Source organism: Macaca fascicularis, chromosome 3 (genome assembly GCF_037993035.2).
Source record: "Macaca fascicularis isolate 582-1 chromosome 3, T2T-MFA8v1.1".
NCBI classification, from domain to species: domain Eukaryota; kingdom Metazoa; phylum Chordata; class Mammalia; order Primates; family Cercopithecidae; genus Macaca; species Macaca fascicularis.
The window spans coordinates 10,595,244-10,614,676 of NC_088377.1; the positions used below are offsets into that span (position 1 = coordinate 10,595,244).

The 19,433-nt window shown below is 41.6% G+C and overlaps 1 protein-coding gene across 2 annotated transcripts in view; it reads right to left on the minus strand.

Moving 5' to 3' along the window:
- Window positions 1-857: 857 nt before the first annotated feature.
- The window catches only part of MORC3 (MORC family CW-type zinc finger 3), a 57,613-nt gene continuing 39,037 nt past the window's right edge, over window positions 858-19,433 (minus strand). For both annotated transcript variants that reach the window (XM_074034044.1, XM_005548721.4), the window contains 7 exons: window positions 18,621-18,743; window positions 18,440-18,514; window positions 16,451-16,496; window positions 14,371-14,537; window positions 8,428-9,316; window positions 4,816-4,973; window positions 858-2,353 (listed from right to left, as the gene is read on the minus strand). In XM_074034044.1, coding sequence (XP_073890145.1) covers window positions 2,200-2,353; window positions 4,816-4,973; window positions 8,428-9,316; window positions 14,371-14,537; window positions 16,451-16,496; window positions 18,440-18,514; window positions 18,621-18,743 — 1,612 coding nt within the window. In that variant the 3' untranslated portion in view covers window positions 858-2,199. The remainder of the gene's footprint in view (window positions 2,354-4,815; window positions 4,974-8,427; window positions 9,317-14,370; window positions 14,538-16,450; window positions 16,497-18,439; window positions 18,515-18,620; window positions 18,744-19,433) is intronic.

The following is a 19,433-nucleotide window of genomic DNA, read 5'->3' on the forward strand; positions in this document are numbered from 1 at the left end:
TAAACAGTTGTTCTGTCTGAAACTGTTAGCCACATTTTTGAAGTCTCATATCTTGGCAATACTTCAATATCTTCATAAAGAGCAAAAAATATCTAAGTGCTTCCAAAGAATCAATTTAGCAAGCAAGTTTCTCTTACTAATCCCATGATTAATTTTCCCATCAAGCCAGATAGCCACAGGAAATATTTTTGCAAGAATACATACAGAAGCTGGCCAAAAGGAAGGGAAAAATAGCAAATTCCAAAAAGAACCACTGCATGAATTAGATATTCACAAAACTTACACATGATTTACATAGCTGCTATTATTTAGGCAACGTTTCTCTAGAGTAAATGACTTACACAATGAAAAGTCTTTTTTTTTTTTTTTTTTAAGACGGGGGTTTCGCTTTTGTTGCCCAGGCTGGAGTGCAATGGTGCAATCTTGGCTCACCGCAACCTCCACCTCCCGGGTTCAAGTGATTCTCCTGCCTCAGCCTCCTGAGTAGCTGGGAGTACAAGCATGTGCCACCATGCCTGGCTAATTTTTGTATTTTTAGCAGAGACGGGATTTCTCCATGTTAGTCCGGCTGGTCTCGAACTCCTGACCTCAGGTGATCCGCCCGCCTCAGCCTCCCAAAGTCATGGGATTACAGGCGTGAGTCACCGCGCCGGGCTGAGAAAAGGCTTTTGAAAACAGAATACACATCCTCTGAGGAAAGAGCAGCTCAGCCTCAGTCTTAATAGAAACAGTCTTCAAGAAATAACCTGCAATTAAAGTAGTTAAAATGAGCTCCAGTTGAGGGTCTAATGAATACATTTTTAGTTTTAAAATAATTTAAGGTTAATATTAATTCTTTAAAAGTAGTATCTGAACAGTTAGCCATCATATATTTTTATTTTATTACAAGATATTTTAAAATTTGGGAAATTACAATTGTGACAGAAAACCAGCTTCATACCAAAAATACACTTTCAATTACTTTATCAGGCAAATAAAAACAATCTTCATTTATTTGCTCTTTCCAGAATTACTATACAGTAAAAATTCAGTATTGTATATGACAGACATGTATTAAGCATACATACAAAATGAACGGATTGAATGTTCAAAAACAAAGGTAAAAATAAATAGCAATGATAAAACTTTGGAAAAAATAATGCATATTTTAGTTGTGGAAAATATGGTTCTTATATATACATAGTTTATACTTAATAGAAAGCCATCTCTTTAAAATTGCACAAAACATGGGACCAATAAAGCATAGTATTTTATGGCATGTAATACTATAATCCTAAGGTAATTTGTTCCTTGACTCCAGGATATAAAACACTTAGGTTTGTAATATAATAAAAGGTATGTAGTATTGTTCGAGAAAGATTCTCTTCCTCAACTCACATTAACCTGTAGTAATCCTACAAAAGGCTGTACAGGAAATTTCACAAAAAGAAATATTAAAAAATTATCATGCCCACTTCATGCTGACTAAACAGCCAAAAATGGGCTTCAAAGTAAACTTGGTGGCCATTTAATATTTCAATACCTTTTTTCTGTTAAAGACTGTTTCTTTGTTCCATAAAAACACTTTGTGTTTAACCGTGATTGGCAATCTCAGCACAAGAAAATCCTGGCAAAATGGAGTTGGTTTTTGCTTACCTTATTTTCATGAATAAAATATTTCAGGATAGGAATTTATACAAAAGAAACATTAATGCTCAATTCACTTATAACCAGAGTTGTATCAGGAGTGTTACTACATTATTTAAAAATCCTATTTAATAAACTCCTTTATAAGAAAATCAAAGGTAACATTTCCATTTGTATTATGGCATAGCCCTCGACTTAGAGAAAAATACACTTTGGGGAACCAGAAAAAATTGCACAAAGCTTAGGGGCAACCTGAAAAGCTCTTGGTGAAAAACACTTCAGTACTCTAGGGCAATAAAAAAATATGTGCAGGCTTAATTACAAATATTTACATTCCAAACAGAGTCATGACTTAGCTTCAGCTGCTCAATGCCAACAATTCACAGGTATTTCAAAACATCTGATAATGTGTCCACAATATCTGTGACCACATTTGAATGCATAGAATACAGTAAAGATTATGGTTTGCAGTCTGTTGCCTATCATATCTATAAAACAAACATACTTATATTTTAAAAGCTGTACAACCAAAAGCATTGAGCAAATGTCTTCTTATCTTACATAATATATACTTTAAGTACTACTGATTTCACTCATTTGTTCAACAACTTGTCCTAAAATCTCATCAACTACATCAACATCGTAATTCACTTGCTGAAGATCAAGATCAGGCACAATCATAGCCAGCAGTTGTCCTACGTTAACTCGAAGAGATCGGAGTTTGAGGCTGCAAATATAAATATGTAACTTATTAGATGAGCATTACAAGTTAATATTCATGTAGACCTTAAAAAGTAAAATACCAAAATCAAATCTCTGTAGAATAATATACAATTAAACAAAAAGAAAAGCAAAACCTCCCCTAGAGAACTCAATTTACTTTTATCAGTCAGGTGCACTTGCTCATGCCTGTATTCCCAGCACTTTGTGAAGCCAAGGAGGGAGATCGCTGGAGCCCAGGAGTTTGAGGCCAGCCTGGCCAACATTGTGAAACCCTGACTCTACTAAAAACACAAAATATTAGCCGGGCTTGGTGGTGGCACCTATAGTCCCAGCTTCTCAAGAGGGTAAGGTGGGGGATCACCTGAGCCCAGGAGGTCAAGGCTGCAGTGAGCTGCGATGGCACCACTGCTCTCCAGGGTTCATGCAATTATCCCACCTCAGCCTCCCGAGTAGCGGGAAGCACAGGCCCACACCACCATGCCCGGCTAATTTTTTTTAATTATTATTTGTAGTAATGGGGTTTCACTATATTGCCCAGGCTGGTCTCAAACTCCTGGGCTCAATCAAGCATTCTGCCCACCTCAGAGTGCTGGGATTACAGGCATGAACCACCATGCTAAGCCGCAATTATCTAAAACATGTTCTATAAGATATTCATAGTTGTATAAGAGGTAATAAAAGGTTCTGTGGTCAAACAAGCTTGCAAAACGTTGTGTTACACAATGTGAAAGAAGTTTTTTTTAGGCTGAGCACAGTGGCTCACGTCTGTAATCCCACCACTTTGGGAGGCTGAGGCAGGCAGATCACCTGAGGTCAGGAGTTCAAGACCAGCCTGATCAAAATGGTGAAACCCCATCTCCCACTAAAAATACAAAATGTAGCTGGGCGTGGTGGCGCACACCTGTAGTCCCAGCTACTGGTGAGGCTGAGGCAGGAGAATTTGCTTGAACCTGGGAGGCAGAGGTTGCAGTAAGCCGAGATTATGCAACTGCATTCCAGCCTGGGCGACAGATCAGGACTCTGTCTCCAAAAAAATAATAATAATAATAATTGCAGGACTGCTCTGATCCTATTACATTAAGTTACTATGCATTTACAGAGAACAATGGTTTTCTGAAAACAGTCGGAAGCCCTAGATTAAGATAATTATGCCTTCCAAGTTTATGAATATCAGCATTCTAGGCTTTTATTAAAATGCCCAAAAGTATTTAAGCAATAAACACCTAAACTGTAAGGCAGCTTTTGTTTCAAATATTATGGCAAACACATAAAATGAGTGTTATAGTTGTTCTTGTTCCCCATCCCACTACAATATAGTAAGTTCATATTTAATTTAGATACTGATTTTTCTCAAGTGGAAATCTATGAAGGGATCAAGATGTTCTTCCTTAGGCTGACAATGCAGAAAATGCGATTTTGAGCATGTCCGTTTTGTGAGCTTTTGCGGTAAGAGTCCACTAGACCTTTGAAAATACTTTAATCATTCCCATGCCAGCTTTTCTTTTCTTTTTTTTTTTTTGAGATGGAGTTTTGCTCTTGTTGCCAAGGCCAGAGTGTGGTGGCGCAATCTTGGCTCACTGCAACCTCCTTCTCCCAGGTTCAAGTGATTCTCCTGCCTCAGTCTCCCAAGTAGCTGGGATTACAGGTGCGCGCCACCATGCCAAGCTAATTTTTTTAGTAGAGACAGGGTTTCACCATGTTGGTCAGGCTGGTCTCCAACTCCTGACCTCAAGCGACCCACCCACCTTGGCCTCCTGCCTGAGCCTCCCAAGTAGCTGGGACTACAGGCACCTGCCACCACGCCCAGCTAATTTTTGTACTTTTAGTAGAGACAGAGTTTCATCATGTTGGCCAGGCTGGTCTTGAACTCCTGACCTCAGGTAATCCACCCAACTCAGCCTCCCAAAGTGCTGAGTTTATAGGTGTGAGCCACCACACCTGGCCTACTTGTTTTAATAGGACTTCTTCCTAATATCATCTGTACTATGGCAATTTTTAGTAATTTTGTGATTTCCTAAAAGATTAGAGAGCATATCGTGAAATAAGGACAGCAAGCCATAAAGAAATGGTACCAAGTACGACAACAAAAGAAAAACAGGTTGAAGGAGTGAATTTCAGTAACAGTCTCGTGTCTTCTACTCATGGCCAAATTCCCCCTATTCTTCAATATCGTGCCCATTTTTATTTTCCTTCAAAAAACATTCTAAAACCACTCTGAACAATCAAATGCTTTATTCCTTCTAAATTCCTATTCCACTTAAATAGAACCTAAACGGCCAGAAACTGGGAAGGAAAGATAATGAAGTGTCACTTCTTTTGTATCTATCATATAACACCAGGGTCACAGCAGACAATCAATAATTTCTTCTGACAGAACAGTATCTATCTGATGGGTGCTAGCAGATAAAAATAAATAGTATCCTAACCATAATTGCAGCCCCACAAAAACGCCTCATTTAATATTACCTTTCCCCATCCATATAATTTACAGACTCCTCAATGTTACTTGATGTTGAAACATCTGTTGCTGTCTGTTGATTTGTAGATTTTAACTGTTCAACTTCAGTTTTGAGTTCTTCACACTGTGAACGGATTTGTGATTTTTCCATTTCCAGCAATTCAACCTAACAAAAAATATAAATGAACTTTATAACTGCAAAACTTAAAAATGCTAATGGCAAAGTGAAATTTCAAGCTAAGAAATATAAAGAACCTGCTTGATAACATTATCAACTATCAAAAAACAAATACACAAAGAAAAACCAATAGTTTTCTATAAACAAAGCTTCATTCGTTTACAGCTTCACTTCTCCATCTTTTTACATGGAGAGAATACAACATATTACCACTTGATTTTAAAAAAAGTGATACCTAGAAAATGAAAAACCAAGGCCGGGTGCGGTGGCTCACGCCTGTAATCCCAGCACTTTGGGAGGCCGAGGCGGGCGGATCACAAGGTCAGGAGATCGAGACCACGGTGAAACCCCGTCTCTACTAAAAATACAAAAAATGAGCCGGGCGCGGTGGCGGGCGCCTGTAGTCCCAGCTACTCGGGAGGCTGAGGCAGAAGAATGGCGTGAACCCAGGAGGCGGAGCTTGCAGTGAGCCAGGATCGCGCCACTGTACTCCAGCTTGGGCGACAGAGCGAGACTCCGTCTCAAAAAAAAAAAAAAAAAAAAGAAAGAAAATGAAAAACCAGCCAGCACGGTGGCTCACACCTGTAATCCCAGCACTTTGGGAGGCTGAGGTGGGTGGATCACCTGAGGTCAGGAGTTTAAGACCAGCCTGACCAACAAGGAGAAACTCCATCTCTACAAAAAATACAAAATTAGCCAGGTGTGGTGGCAGGCACCTGTAATCCCAGCTACTCGGGAGGCTGAGACAGGAAAATTGCTTGAACCCAGGAGGTAGAGGTTGCAGTGAGCTGAGATCACGCCACTGCACTTCAGCCTGGGCAACAAGAGCAAAGCTCCGCCTCAAAAAAAACCAAAAAACAAAAAAACAGAAAAACCAAGATACTAATGCCTAAATTATGTTAATGTCACAGTGGCTTTTATTTCTTGCATACTCATCAACTTATAATTAAGTTACAATAGTGAGTTTATGCTTTTTATAAACAGATGGTCCCTGACTTACATCGGTTTGACTTTATGATTTTCCAACTTTATGATGGTGTGAAAGTTACATGCATTCTATAGAAACCGCACTTTGCATACCAATACAACCATTCTGTTTCTCGTTTTCAGACAGATTCAATACATTACATGAAATACTCAGTATGTTGTGATAAATCAGACTTTGTGTTAGATGATTTTGCCCAAATGTAGGCTAATACAAGTGTTCTGAGCACTTTAAAGGTAGGTTAGACTAGGCTAAGATTTTGGGAGGTTGGCTGTAATGAAATGAATTTTGGAGTTAATGCTACTTCCAACCTATGATGGGTTTTCCAGGACTGATACCATAAGTTGAGGAGCATCTGCATTTTGTCATTCAGCTCCTGAGCCAAGGCATCAAGATTAGTGTTTGCATGAGCAGCACTAGTCCCAAGGAAGAGACAGCACAGCACCATATCATGGTTCCCAAACTCTTTAGCAGGAAAATCCTTTCTTTTCTTTTTTTGAGGCAGAGTTTCGTTCTTGTTGCCCAGGCTGGAGTGCAATGGCACGATTTCGGCTCACCGCAACCTCCGCCTCCCGAGTTCCAGCGATTCTCCTGCCTCAGCCTCTTGAGTAGCTGGGATTACAGGCATGCGCCACCATATCCGGCTAATTTTGTATTTTTAGTACAGACAGGGTTTCTCCATGTTGGTCAGGCTGGTCTCGAACTCCTGACCTCAGGTGATCTGCCCGCCTCAGCTTCCTAAAGTGCTGGGATTACAGGTGTGAGCCAGTGCGCCTGGCCAGAAAATCCTTTCAAAAGCCTCACACACGGCCGGGCGTGGTAGCTCACGCCTGTAATCCCAGCACTTTGGGAGGCCAAGGCGGGCAGATCATGAAGTCAGATAGAGACCATCCCAGTTAACACGGTGAAACCCCGTCTCTACTAAAAAATACAAAACAAAATTAGCTGGGCATGGTGGTGGGCGCCTATAGTCCCGGCTACTTGGGAGTCTGAGGCAGGAGAATGGCATGAACCCGGGAGGCGGAGCTTGCAGTGAGCCGAGATCACGCCACTGCATTCCAGCCTGGGCGACAAAGCAAGACTCTGTCTCAAAAAAAAAAAGCCTCATACACAAAAATGTATAAAATAGATTAAAAGGAGCTACCTGAATTTGAAGTGGGGGCATACGAAGAGGCTACTGATATTTATCATTTGTCTACCGGTATTGATCGTTTTTCTCCTCCTTTCTTCAGTAAAAGAACCCACACATAAAGACTGCATTTCCCAGGCACCCTTTAGCCAGATGACTCAGCACTGATAGTCAGAACATAAGCAATTCAGGCCAGACACGGGGGCTCACGCCTGTAATCCCAACACTTTGGGAGGCCAACGTGGGTGGATCACTTGACATCAGGAGTTCGAGATTAGCCTGGCCAGCATGGTGAAACCCTGTCTCTACTAAAAATACAAAAACTAGCCAGGCGTGGTTGCATGTGCTGTAATCTCAGCTACTGGGGACGCTGAGGCAGGAGAATTGCCTGAACTCGGGAGGTGGAGGCTGCAGTGACTCGAGATCGGGCCACTGCACTCCAGCCTGGGCAACAGAGTGAAACCTTGTCTCAAAAAAAAAAAAAAAAAATATATATATATATATATATATATACACACACACACACACACACACACACACACACACACACACGTATATATCAATCAAGATTTTAAAAGGGATAAGTCAATTTCTCTCAGGAATCTTGAAAGACATAATCTAGAAAAATGAATGACTCCATAACTAAAATATTAACTATACTTAAAAGTAGAATTGATGCCCAAAAAAGAAAGAACATAATTAACTGTATTAATGAGGTATTAAGTTAATATTGGTATTCTGAACAGGGTATTTACCATACCTGGCTACCCCCATTATTTTTCAGGAATGCACATCTCAAGACATTGAAAGAACCAAAAATGCCCCTAACACATTTCCATATGCCTCCAGGAAGCCCTCTCCTCAGGTGAGAACCAGTAGAATAATAGACACTCAATAAAAACATAATTATTTTTAAGTGAAAGTATTCCAATCTAACAATTGGTAGTTGTTTTTTTTTTTTTTTCTTTTTTTCTTTTTGGAGACAGAGTGTTGCTCTGTTGCCCAGGCTGGAGTATGGTGGTGCAATCCTGGCTCACGGCAGCCTCTGCCTCCCAGGTTCAAGTGATTCTCCTGCCTTGGCTTCCCAAGCAGTTGGGACTATAGGCGCCTGCCACCACGCCCGGCTAATTTTTGTATTTTAGTAGAGATAGGGTTTCACCACGTTGTCTAGGCTGGTCTCGAACTCCTGATAGCAAGTGACCCACCCGCTTTGGCCTCCCCAAGTGGTGGGATTACAGGCATGAGCCACCGCACCCAGCCAACTGGCAGCTTCTTAAGGTTTAAATGGCCCTGGACTCCACGACTACGTGTTGGATGATATAACTCACCTCATTTTTATACTGGTCCCTCTCAATACTGCATTTGTCCAGTTGTCTAAACACATCGTCAAGCTGCACGGCCATCTCATCCATTTCACTTTTACTCTCATTATTGGAACACTGGCTGCATTCAGCCTTTACATGTTGCAAAGCACTACATTGTTTTTTCAGCCTTTCTATTTCTTCCAAAGCTTGCTGATACTGAGATACCATATGGTCTGGACTTTCAGATTTGCCATTAATACTTTCAAGTAAAAATACAGCATCGGTTTCAGTGGACTGATGGCAAGTTTCTTTCTTAACATACTTGTCATTCATTTCTAATATCCTCTGTTGTAACACTTTGACTTGATCAGTAAACATATGACACTGTCTTTTATAATTCTCTTTCTCCTCGGTGACAAGGAGTAGCTGGTTTCTCAGTTCTTGTAATTGGCAGCCTGCATCATCTGCAGATTTATCAGTGGTTTCCTGGGTTTCATGTATCTTTGCTTCAGCTTCTACACAGGAGGGCTGAATCACTGCATCATTTCTTACGTCTATCTCGTCTTCAACAGTTTCTTCTTTTTTAACAACTAAACTCGGTACTTCAGTCTGGGTAGCTGCAGTATTTCCCTGGTCGCATCGGGATGATGAGGTGCTGGTTGAACCAGTCTGGCCACAAGGTTCACTGTCACCCACAAGCTCGACCTGAACACCACCTTGCTCAACGTGACTCTGTTCTGATTTCATATCAATATCATGATCTACTGCAGGTTTGGGGGTACTGTTTTCTTCTAAGATGATGACATCTTCGTCATCGTCATCACCTTTATAAACTGAATTTTCAAACTGACTACTCAATTTCCGATTCTTTGCATTCAAAATTGAGGAACGAGTAGAAAGTCTCCGTTTCAGGCTGAAAAAAATTTTATATATAAAATATAAGATTATAAAATACGGACAAAATAGATGACCTTGAAGTAATCATTCTAATAAATGCAGTATTATAACAATTTTTTTGTTTGTTTTTTGAGATGGAGTTTCACTCTGTCGCCCAGGCTAGAGTGCAATGGCATAGTCTCGGCTCACTGCAACCTCTGCCTCCCAGGTTCAAGTGACTCTCCTGCCTCAATCTCCTAAGGAGCTGGGATTACAGGCACCCGCCACCATGTCCAGCTAATTTTTATATTTTTAGTAGAGACGGGGTTTCCCCATGTTGGCCAGGCTGATCTCAAGTCAAGCAATCAGTCCACCTTAGCCTCCCAAAGTGCTGGAATTAGACGCATGAGCCACTGCGCCCAGCTTGTAAGTTTTGAAATACTAAGAAATACCCAGGCTCATTTTTTAAAGTGACACATTGTATAGTAGCAACCACTGATTTAATGAAGTAGAGATTATTTTCTCTTTTTACAGATGAAGACAAGGGACTATTGAGATCTTTTTGAAGTACCAGATCTATTTACTGCCAAACATCTCTGCATTTGACGACCTCCAGGCATTTCAATGTATACATTTTCAGAACAGAATGCTACCCACCCCACAGCCCCTTCTTTGTATTCTTCAGCTCGGGGAATGGCATCACCATTTTCATTTGCCCATAATAATTTTTATCGGTAATCAGTGATCCAAGGTTAAGCCATAAAACAAACCAGTATTTATCCTTCCATATGAAACAATTTTATCTGAATTAAAAATTGTCCCAGTTTCTTCATTTGCATCATTTCCTGTTCATTCATGTTAATATGTGCACAGTTCACATTTATTTATCACCATTTGATTGCCTTTTTCCACACTTGGAAGAATATTTGTACTGGTTTGCTATTTGGGCCTTGTGTTAGACCTCCTACATCTCAGGAAGGATTTCCTCCTTTTTAGACTGTCTCACAAGGAGCACAGCCTGCAACAGCATCTTAATGAAGGGTACACAGAACATAACAAATGCCAAGTTTTGCATGATGAAAACATCTTTATTTCCCTCTCAAGTCTATTGCTAGCTTAACTGTTATACAGGCTTCCAAGTTGAAAAATTATTTTCTCAGAAATTTAAAAGCAGGCCGGGCGCGGTGGCTCAAGCCTGTAATCCCAGCACTTTGGGAGGCCGAGATGGGCGGATCACGAGGTCAGGAGATCGAGACCATCCTGGCTAACACGGTGAAACCCCGTCTCTACTAAAAAACATACAAAAAACTAGCCAGGCGAGGTGGCGGGCGCCTGTAGTCCCAGCTACTCGGGAGGCTGAGGCAGGAGAATGGCGTGAACCCAGGAGGCGGAGCTTGCAGTGAGCTGAGATCCGGCCACTGCACTCCAGCCTGGGCGACAGAGCGAGACTCCGTCTCAAAAAAAAAAAAAACAGAAATTTAAAAGCATCATTCCATTTTCATCTGCCATTCAAGTGTTTCTGCCTAATTCCTCATCTGTTGCACGTATATCATCTGTTTCTTTCTGAAAAAATCTTTTATTCCCTATGTTAAAAAATGTCATGATCCTATGTCTCTGAGTGGCTCTCTTTCTAGACATTATGCTCTGTAGCTAGTGGAAATGCAGTTTTTCTGGCATGATTTCCCATTCTGGAAGGCAGCTATGTTTACTATACCATACCACCACCACCAGTGCCTACTTTCCATTCTGAAACTCCCTTATTCAGATGGTGGCTTTCTAGTACAGATACTGTATCTTTACTTCTTTCTCTGTCTTCCAACTGTTAAGCTTTTCGTTCTAAATGATTTATTTATTCAAGTCCACACCACTTTCTGCCAATACATTTCACAATGTTTTCTTCTGTTCCCTTTGTTTCCGTTTGCTGTCCCATGTGAGAGATAACACATGTGGCTATCCATGGCTATCTGTGTATACCTAAGAGTGAAACTGACTAGCAGCAGTGAGGGCTGAGCTTGTGATTCAAAGGGTGCTCAAACTGCCATCATCATTTAGGGCTTCTCTCTTGGAGCACAGTGAGGAGGGGGGGTGGATTTCTCACCATTCAGTATCCAAACTTTCCCTTACTTATACTGTTTTAAAACAATGGCTCATCTACATCTTCAGCAGTAAAAAACGCTCCTCCGTAAAGTAAATCCCCTATCTTCTGACAGAGGCAGAAAAAGAGCAATCGCCAGACTTCGCAGGTTGGGAAGAAGTCTCGACTTTAAATTTCCAACCAAGCCTCTGGTTCTCGCCCCTATCTATCTTCCACCTTCAGCAGTCCCCAGTGCTTCCAAGTTAGGAGACTTTCTAGAGACCTGTGGAGTAAACTGGTTTCTACCATCCTCCAGTAGCCTTAGGTTTCAGCTTCCGTTGGTTTGCTGTATCAACTACTTTTTGCTTACTCTGCCCTGTTTAATTTGGAGTTACTCTATTATTTTTCTTACCAAGCTAATTCCTATTTGTATTTCCTAAGACTTAGTTTAGATACACCCTTTCCACAAACTTTGGTTTCTAAATTTGAGAATAAATATGGCTTTGAAAACTGTTTAATAGGCCGGGCACAGTGGCTCACGCCTGTAATCCCAGCACTTTGGGAGGCCAAGGCGGGCAGACTGCCTGAGCTCAGGAGTTTGACACCAGCCTGGGCAATACGGTGAAACCCCATCTCTACTAAAATACAAAAAATTAGCAGGGCGTGGCGGTGTACATTTGTAGTCCCAGCTACTCGGGAGGCTGAGGCAGGAGAATTGCTTGAACCCAAGAGGCAGAGGTTGCAGTAAACTGAGATTATGCCACTGCACTCCAGGCTGGGCAACAGAGCAAGACTCTGCTTCAAAAAAAAAAAAAAAAAATTGTTTAATCAAAATTTCCCTCTTTACTCTTGTCTTCCATTTTGATGACAGCCAACTTTTAAAAAATTTTCTTTGCAGCCATAAAAAAGAATGAAATAATGTCCTTTGCCACAACATGGATACAGCTGGAGGCCTTTATCCTAAGCGAATTAATGCAGGAACAGAAAAGCAAATACTGCATGTTCTCACTTGCAAGTGGGTGCTAAGTGCTAGGTACACATGGACATAAAGATGGGAACCACAGACACTGGGAACTACTAGAGTTGGGAGAGAGGAAGGGAAGTGGGCAGGGCTGAAAAACTACACATTGGGTACTATGCTTAATAGTGGGGTGATGGTATCATTCATACCCCAAACCTCAGGATCACGCCATACACCCATGTAACAAACCTGCATGTGCCCTGAATCTAAAAGTTAAAATCATTAAAAATACTTTTAATCTCTTATCTGTAAACTATAAAACCATCCTTACAAAGAAAAGCCAAAAATATTAAGGAGACCTGTAAAATATGAGTTCTTAATAAAGTAGCAATCCAGCTCCAAAATGAGTGTCCAATACACAGGTAAAGAGCAAACTGGCCAGGTGCTGTGGTTCATGCCTGTAATCCTAGCACTTTGGGAGGCCAAGGCGGGCGGATCACCTGAGGTCAGGAGTTCGAGACTATCCTGGCTAACATGGTGAGACCCCGTCTCTACTAAAAATACAAAAAATTAGCTGGGCATGGTGGCATGTGCCTGTAATGCCAGCTACTCGGGAGGCTGAGGCAGAAGAATCGCTTGAACCAGGAGTCAGAGGTTGCAGTGAGTTGAGATGGATGGCACCACTGCACTCCAGCTTGGGCAACAAAAGTGAAACTCTGACTCAAAAAAATAAATAAAGAGCAAACTATTCTAGAATATGCCCTTTTTTATTTATATATGCATAAAGGCAGTTAGTTATTTATAATCTTCCTTGGGGTCAAAAATTCCTTTGAGAATTTGATAAAAGCTACAAAACATCTCAAAAAAATCTGCCCCCATTATCTTAGAGAAGCTTGTTTCAATGTTCCTCTTTGAATAACAAACATCAGTATAGTCAGTCTGATCCACTAGTTTGTAGACATCATGTTCATTCTTCTTCACTTTTCTTCATTCTATTAACTTGGAAGAGGCCATCTACAAGACTACTGTTTTCAGAACTTCAGGAACCAACCCAAGTACCACCTCATCACAAAGCCTTCGCTAATCAATCCAGTCAAGATGGCTGACTATTCAATTCATGTATCACTTCCTTTTTGTCCTTTCCTTCTCCTTCCACTCCTCCAATAAATTAAGTGCCTACAGTGTGCCACAAGTGTTGCAAAGGACTTCCGGGTCACTATAGTGTCGTACTGTTAATTGCTTCACTTTTTTTCTTTTTTTTTTTTGAGACAGACTCTCGCTCTGTCACCCAGGCTGGAGTGCACTGGCGTGATCTTGGCTCACTACAACCTCCGCCTCCCAGGTTCAAGTGATTCTCCTGCCTCAGCCTCTCAAGTAACTAGAATTACAGGCATGTACCATCATGCCCATCTAATTTTTGTATTTTTAGCAGAGACGGGGTTTCACCATGTTGGCCAGGCTGGTCTCGAACTCCTGACCTCAAATGATCCACCTGCCTCGGCCTCCCAAAGTGCTGGGATTACAGGCGTGAACCACTGCGCCTGGCCTGCTTCACTTTTTTTTTTAAGTCCTGATCATCTTAAAAGCAGGAATTGTCATACTATATAGAAGTTCAAAGAGGTGACAATGTGATCAAACTCTACAATCAATACAATTAATGCTTTTTTTTTTTTGAGGCGGAGTTTCCCTCTTGTTGCCCAGGCTGGAGTGCAGCCTCAGCCTCCGCCTCAGCCTCTGGAGTAGCTGGGATTACAGGAGCCCGCCACCATGCCTGGTTAATTTTTTTGTATTTTTAGTAGAGACAGGGTTTCACCATGTTGGCCAGGCTGGTCAATTAATACTTTTTAACTCATTTAACAGGTGGCAGAAGTAGGGTTTAGCTTAAGTTTAGACAATAAAAGCAAGACAATTTGTCCTTAAGATTTTCACATTCATGGAACCTACAATTCTCAATGTAACCTACAATGATCCTGAATTGCATCACTGTCATATAAGTGTCAAGTAAAGGTTCTGTTTAATATTCCCCAAATGGAAAACCAATCTTAGCCACACTGACCTGTTGCTCTCAGGTTCAGACTGGGGTGAAACTTGATGATTATTTAGAAGTCTTGTCGCATAAGAATTTGTTCCTTCTGAAAGATGTCTTCTTGGAACACTTTCCTTAGGAGAAGAAAAGCTTGGAGTTGAAAGAGCAGTTGGCCGAAACAACAGTTCAGCATTAATCTGTTGGAGGGAAAAATCATCATCTCAAAGGAACTATTTCTAGTGTGACATGCCCAAAACACAAGATATAATCTTCCTTTTCCCCTTTATCCCAGAAGACAGAAAAACAATTCTAAACATGTAAATCCCTTGTGCTATTAACAGGACTCAACAAGTCAACCCATGAACTAAATCCAGCCTGCAAGTAGGCTAAGAATGGCTTTGTATTTTTAAAAGATGTGAAGAAACAAAGCAACAAAACAAAGAAGATGCAGCAGAGACTTTATGTGGCCCGCAAAGCCAAAAAGATTTACCATGTGGTGACCTCTTTGCTGCTGGACTTATCAAGACCCAAACTTCTCAAGCAAGAAGCACAACCGCCTACTTGTATGCAGATGGCCCGATTTACAATGGCATCAACTTTATGATGGTGCAAAAGCAATACCCATTCAGCAGAAACTGTACTTTGAGTACTCAAGCAATCATTTTGGCTTTGTTTTTCACTTTCAGTATTCAATAAAATTCATGAGATACTCAACACTTTATGATAAAACAGACTGTTAGATGACGGTCCAATGTAGGCTAATATAAGAGTTCTGAGCACAATTAAGGTAGGCTAGGCGAAGCTATGATGTTCAATAGGTTAAGTGTATTAAATACATTTTTGATAACAATATTTTCTGTGTTTTTGGGGTGTATTTTTTGTTTTTTTGAGGCAGAGTCTCAGTCTGTTCCCCAGGATGGAGTGCAGTGGTGCAATCTTGGCTCACTGAAACCTCCACCTCCCGGGTTTAAGCAATTCTTATGCTTCAGCCTCCTGAGCAGCTGGGATTACAAGCGCCTGCCACCATGCTGAGTTACTTTTTATATTTTTAGTAGAGACAGGGTATTGCCATACTGCCCAGGCTGGTCTCTAACTTCTGGCCTCAAGTGATCCGCCCACCTCGCCCTCCAAAAGTGCTGGGAACACAGGCATGAGCCACCACAGCTGGCCAAAAACATTTTCAACTTATAAGAAGCTTATTAGGATATAACTCTACGGTAAGCCTAGGAGCATCTATACTCAACCAAAGCTCTTTAACACAGTAAGTATTAAGACAGAAGAGAGAAGCCAGGCACAGCAGTCGACACTGGGAAAAACACTATGGTTTTTGTCCAGGTTAGGACTAGAATATGGCTTCCTGGGTATTCCTGGGACGTTTTCCTTAACTGCTTATCTAACAGTACAATTTTTAAACGTTTGTTTCCCTTTCCTCAGAAGATACCCAACTAAACAATAAAACTAACGGTTTGAATGATGTTGGATTAGAAAGAGTTGGAAAGGTGGGCAATGAGAAGTACAAGAGAAGAGAAGAAAATGAACTAAATAAACCAAATCCCTTTGATATGTATTAAACTTTAACATTCACTACTGATTAAACTAAGCATCACACAGTATAAGACACAGCTACAAAATGGAAAGTTTGGACAAGTGTGGTGGCTCACACCTGTAATCCCAGCACTCTGGGAGGCTGAGATGGGAGGATTACTTGAGGCCAGGAGTTCAAGACCAGGCTGGTCAACATAGTGAGACTCCATCTCTATTTTATGTATTTTATTTTTTGAGATGGAGTCTCACTCTGTGGCCCAGGCTAGAATGCAATGGCACCAATCTCTCTCACTGCAACCTCCGCCTCCCAGGTTCAAGCAATTCTCCTGTGTCAGCCTCCCAAGTAGCTGGAACTACAGGCATGTGCCACCACATCCAGCTAATTTTTGTATTTTTAGTAGAGACAGGGTTTCACCATGTTGGCCAGGCTGGTCTTGAATCCTGACCTCAGGTGATCCACCCGCCTCAGCCTCCCAAAATGCTGGGATTACAGGTGTCAGCCACGACACCCAGTCCCAATCACTATTTAAAAAAAAAAAAAAAAAAAAAATGAAGGCTTAATTACCCGAGGGATCATTTCCGGTTGTCTGATCCTGAATTTTTCCTTGTTGCTTTAAAATAAAGATGAAAAACATGTTGTTATTTCTTAATCCCATTTCCCAACGATATACCTGCCATTTATGCAGTTACTAAGGTACTCTGAACTCTGCATCTATTTCAATATAATCAGCAGTAAGCCCTTTGGGAAATATTTTCTACCTTTTATCTCGGTAGCATCCTAATTTCAGCCTGAATTTTTCCATCCTCACGGGTATAAACTGCAGATCTTTGGTGTTTTTTTCTCCACTAAGACCAGATAACTCAGTCCAGAATCACAGACTTTTGAACTAGAATATCACATAGGTTTTTTTTTTTTTTTTTTTTTTTTTGAGAGGGAGTCTTCCCCAGGCTGGTGTGCAGTGGTGCAATCTCAGCTCACTGCAACCTCTGCCTCCCAGGTTCAAGCGATTCTCCTGCCTCAGCCTCCCAAGTAGCTGGGATTACAGCACATGCCACCACACCCAGCTAATTTTTGTATTTTTACTAGAGACGGGTGTCGCCATGTTGGTCAGACTGGTCTCAAACTCCTGACCTCAAGTGATCCACCCACCTCAGTCTCCCAAAGTGTTGGGATTACAGGTGTGAGCCACCGCACCGGGCCCACATGGGTTTCTATACTTCTAATACTATTGCTGGATTTCATTAAAGAATAGTACACTACAAATCAAAGCCATCTGAAAGGCTTAGTAACTTGGCCTTCTGTGTGTGGTAGATTAGCATGAAGTCTCCACTGGCTGACTATCCTTATTCAGCATCTGTCCCGCCTCCATTTTCTTTCTTTTTTTTTTTTTTTAAGATGGAGTCTCACTCTTGTTGCCCAAACTGGAGTGCAGTGGCGTGATCTTGGCTCACTGCAACCTCTGCCCCCCAGGGTTCAAACGATTCTCCTGCCTCAGCCTCCCAAGTAGCTAGGATTACAGGCACCCGCCACCACACTCGGCTTGTATTTTTGGTAGAGACGGGGTTTTGGTAGAGATTTGTATTTTTGGTAGAGACGGGGTTTCACCATGTTGGCCAGGCTGGTCTCAAACTCCTGACCTCAGGTGATCCACCCGCCTCAACCTCCCAAAGTACCACATTCATTTTCCATTATTCCCATTCACATACTGTAGCTAAACTGAGCAAATGTTTGTTCCCTGTACATTCTCATCGTTCCCATTCTTCAAGGCCTATTACAAAAATGACCTCCTTCGTGAAGTTTCCTGATCTATTTCTGCTCTCCCACCCATCAGACAGAACCACTCTCCCTATGAGCTTCCTTACAGGACTGGACCAGAGCTTCTATGGCACTCACCAACACCTAACTGGTAAAATTCACATCTCACCTCTTCTGTTAAACCTTCTCTATAAGCTTGAATGGGGCAGTATTCACTAATGATTCCTCTGTGTACAGCTCAAAACAGCAGACTGCTCTTACACAAAACATCTGGCACATATGGCAGCAATAAGCATGAAAGAAACAGCAGGTATTCAGAGCATAAGTTTTTGTTTTTTTTGTTTTTTTTTTTTTTTGAGACTGAGTCTGGCTCTGTCGCCCAGGCTGGAGTGCAGTGGCCGGATCTCAGCTCACTGCAAGCTCCGCCTCCCGGTTTTACGCCATTCTCCTGCCTCAGCCTCCGGAGTAGCTGGGACCACAGGCGCCCGCCACCTCGCCCGGCTAGTTTTTTGTATTTTTTAGTAGAGATGGGGTTTCACCGTGTTAGCCAGGATGGTCTCGATCTCCTGACCTTGTGATCCGCCCGTCTCAGCCTCCCAAAGTGCTGGGATTACAGGCTTGAGCCACCGCGCCCGGCATAAGTTTTTGTTTTTAAAGCCCTTGATATTACACACTCCACATTATAAACTTTTTCAGTTACACGAGCTTTACCTTGGAGAAGCATCAACTAATGTTGCCAAGGCATCAATGTTCATGATCTGGGCATTATTACCCACCATACACCACTACAACACTCACGTCTTTTTGTAGGTTTTTTCATAAGTGGGATGTACCAAATCCTCATCTTCAGGTTCTTCTGGAACCTCACAATTTCTATTCAGAAAAATCACACAGGAATAACATGTCACCAGTGCCTATCCATACATTGTGAACAATACTTTCCATCTTTCCAAAAAGGGTACTACCAACTCTATGGTACCTGAACTGTGGGTCAGGGTTATTGGAGCAATACCATTTTTCAGGAAGTTGATCCATGCCATCAGGTAATTTCCGCCACTTTAAACAGGCATCACACTGAACCCATGTCTGATCAGGACGCTTCCTGTCCCAAAACAAGAACAAAATATTAACACAGAAATATGGACTTTAAATACTGCATCAGATGTTCCATGTCATTTCTACCACAAGATGCCGTTATTGAATTCCTTTCCTAAAAATTATGACATTAACTCTTTCAAAATTACGCTGGGTGCAATGGCTCATTCCTATAATCCCAGGAGTTAGAGACCAGCCTGGACAACATGGTAAAACCCTGTCTCTACAAAAAACACAAAAATTAACTGGGCGTGGTAACGTGCACCTACTACTCAAGAGGCTGAGGTTGGAGGACTGCTTGAGCCCAGGAGGCAGAGTTTGCAATCACACTACTGTGCTCCAGCCTAGGCTACAGGGTGATCAAAAAAAAAAAAAAAAAAAAAAGGCAAGGCACGGTGGCTCATGCCTGTAATTTGTATTTTGGGAGGCCAAAGCAGGAGGGTTGCTTGGGCCCAAGAGTTTGGGACCAGCCTGGGCAACACAGTGAGACCCTGTCTCTACAAGATTTTTTTTAGAAATAAATTTTAAAAACAACTATTTTGAGTCAGGTGTGGTGGCATACACCTTAGTCTCAGATACTCAGGAGGCTGAGGTTGGAGGAATGCTTGAGCACAGGAGTATGAGGCCAGCCTGGGCAACATAGTAAGACCCTATCTCTCAAAAAATAAAACACAACGATTTTGGTTACCTTCAAAAG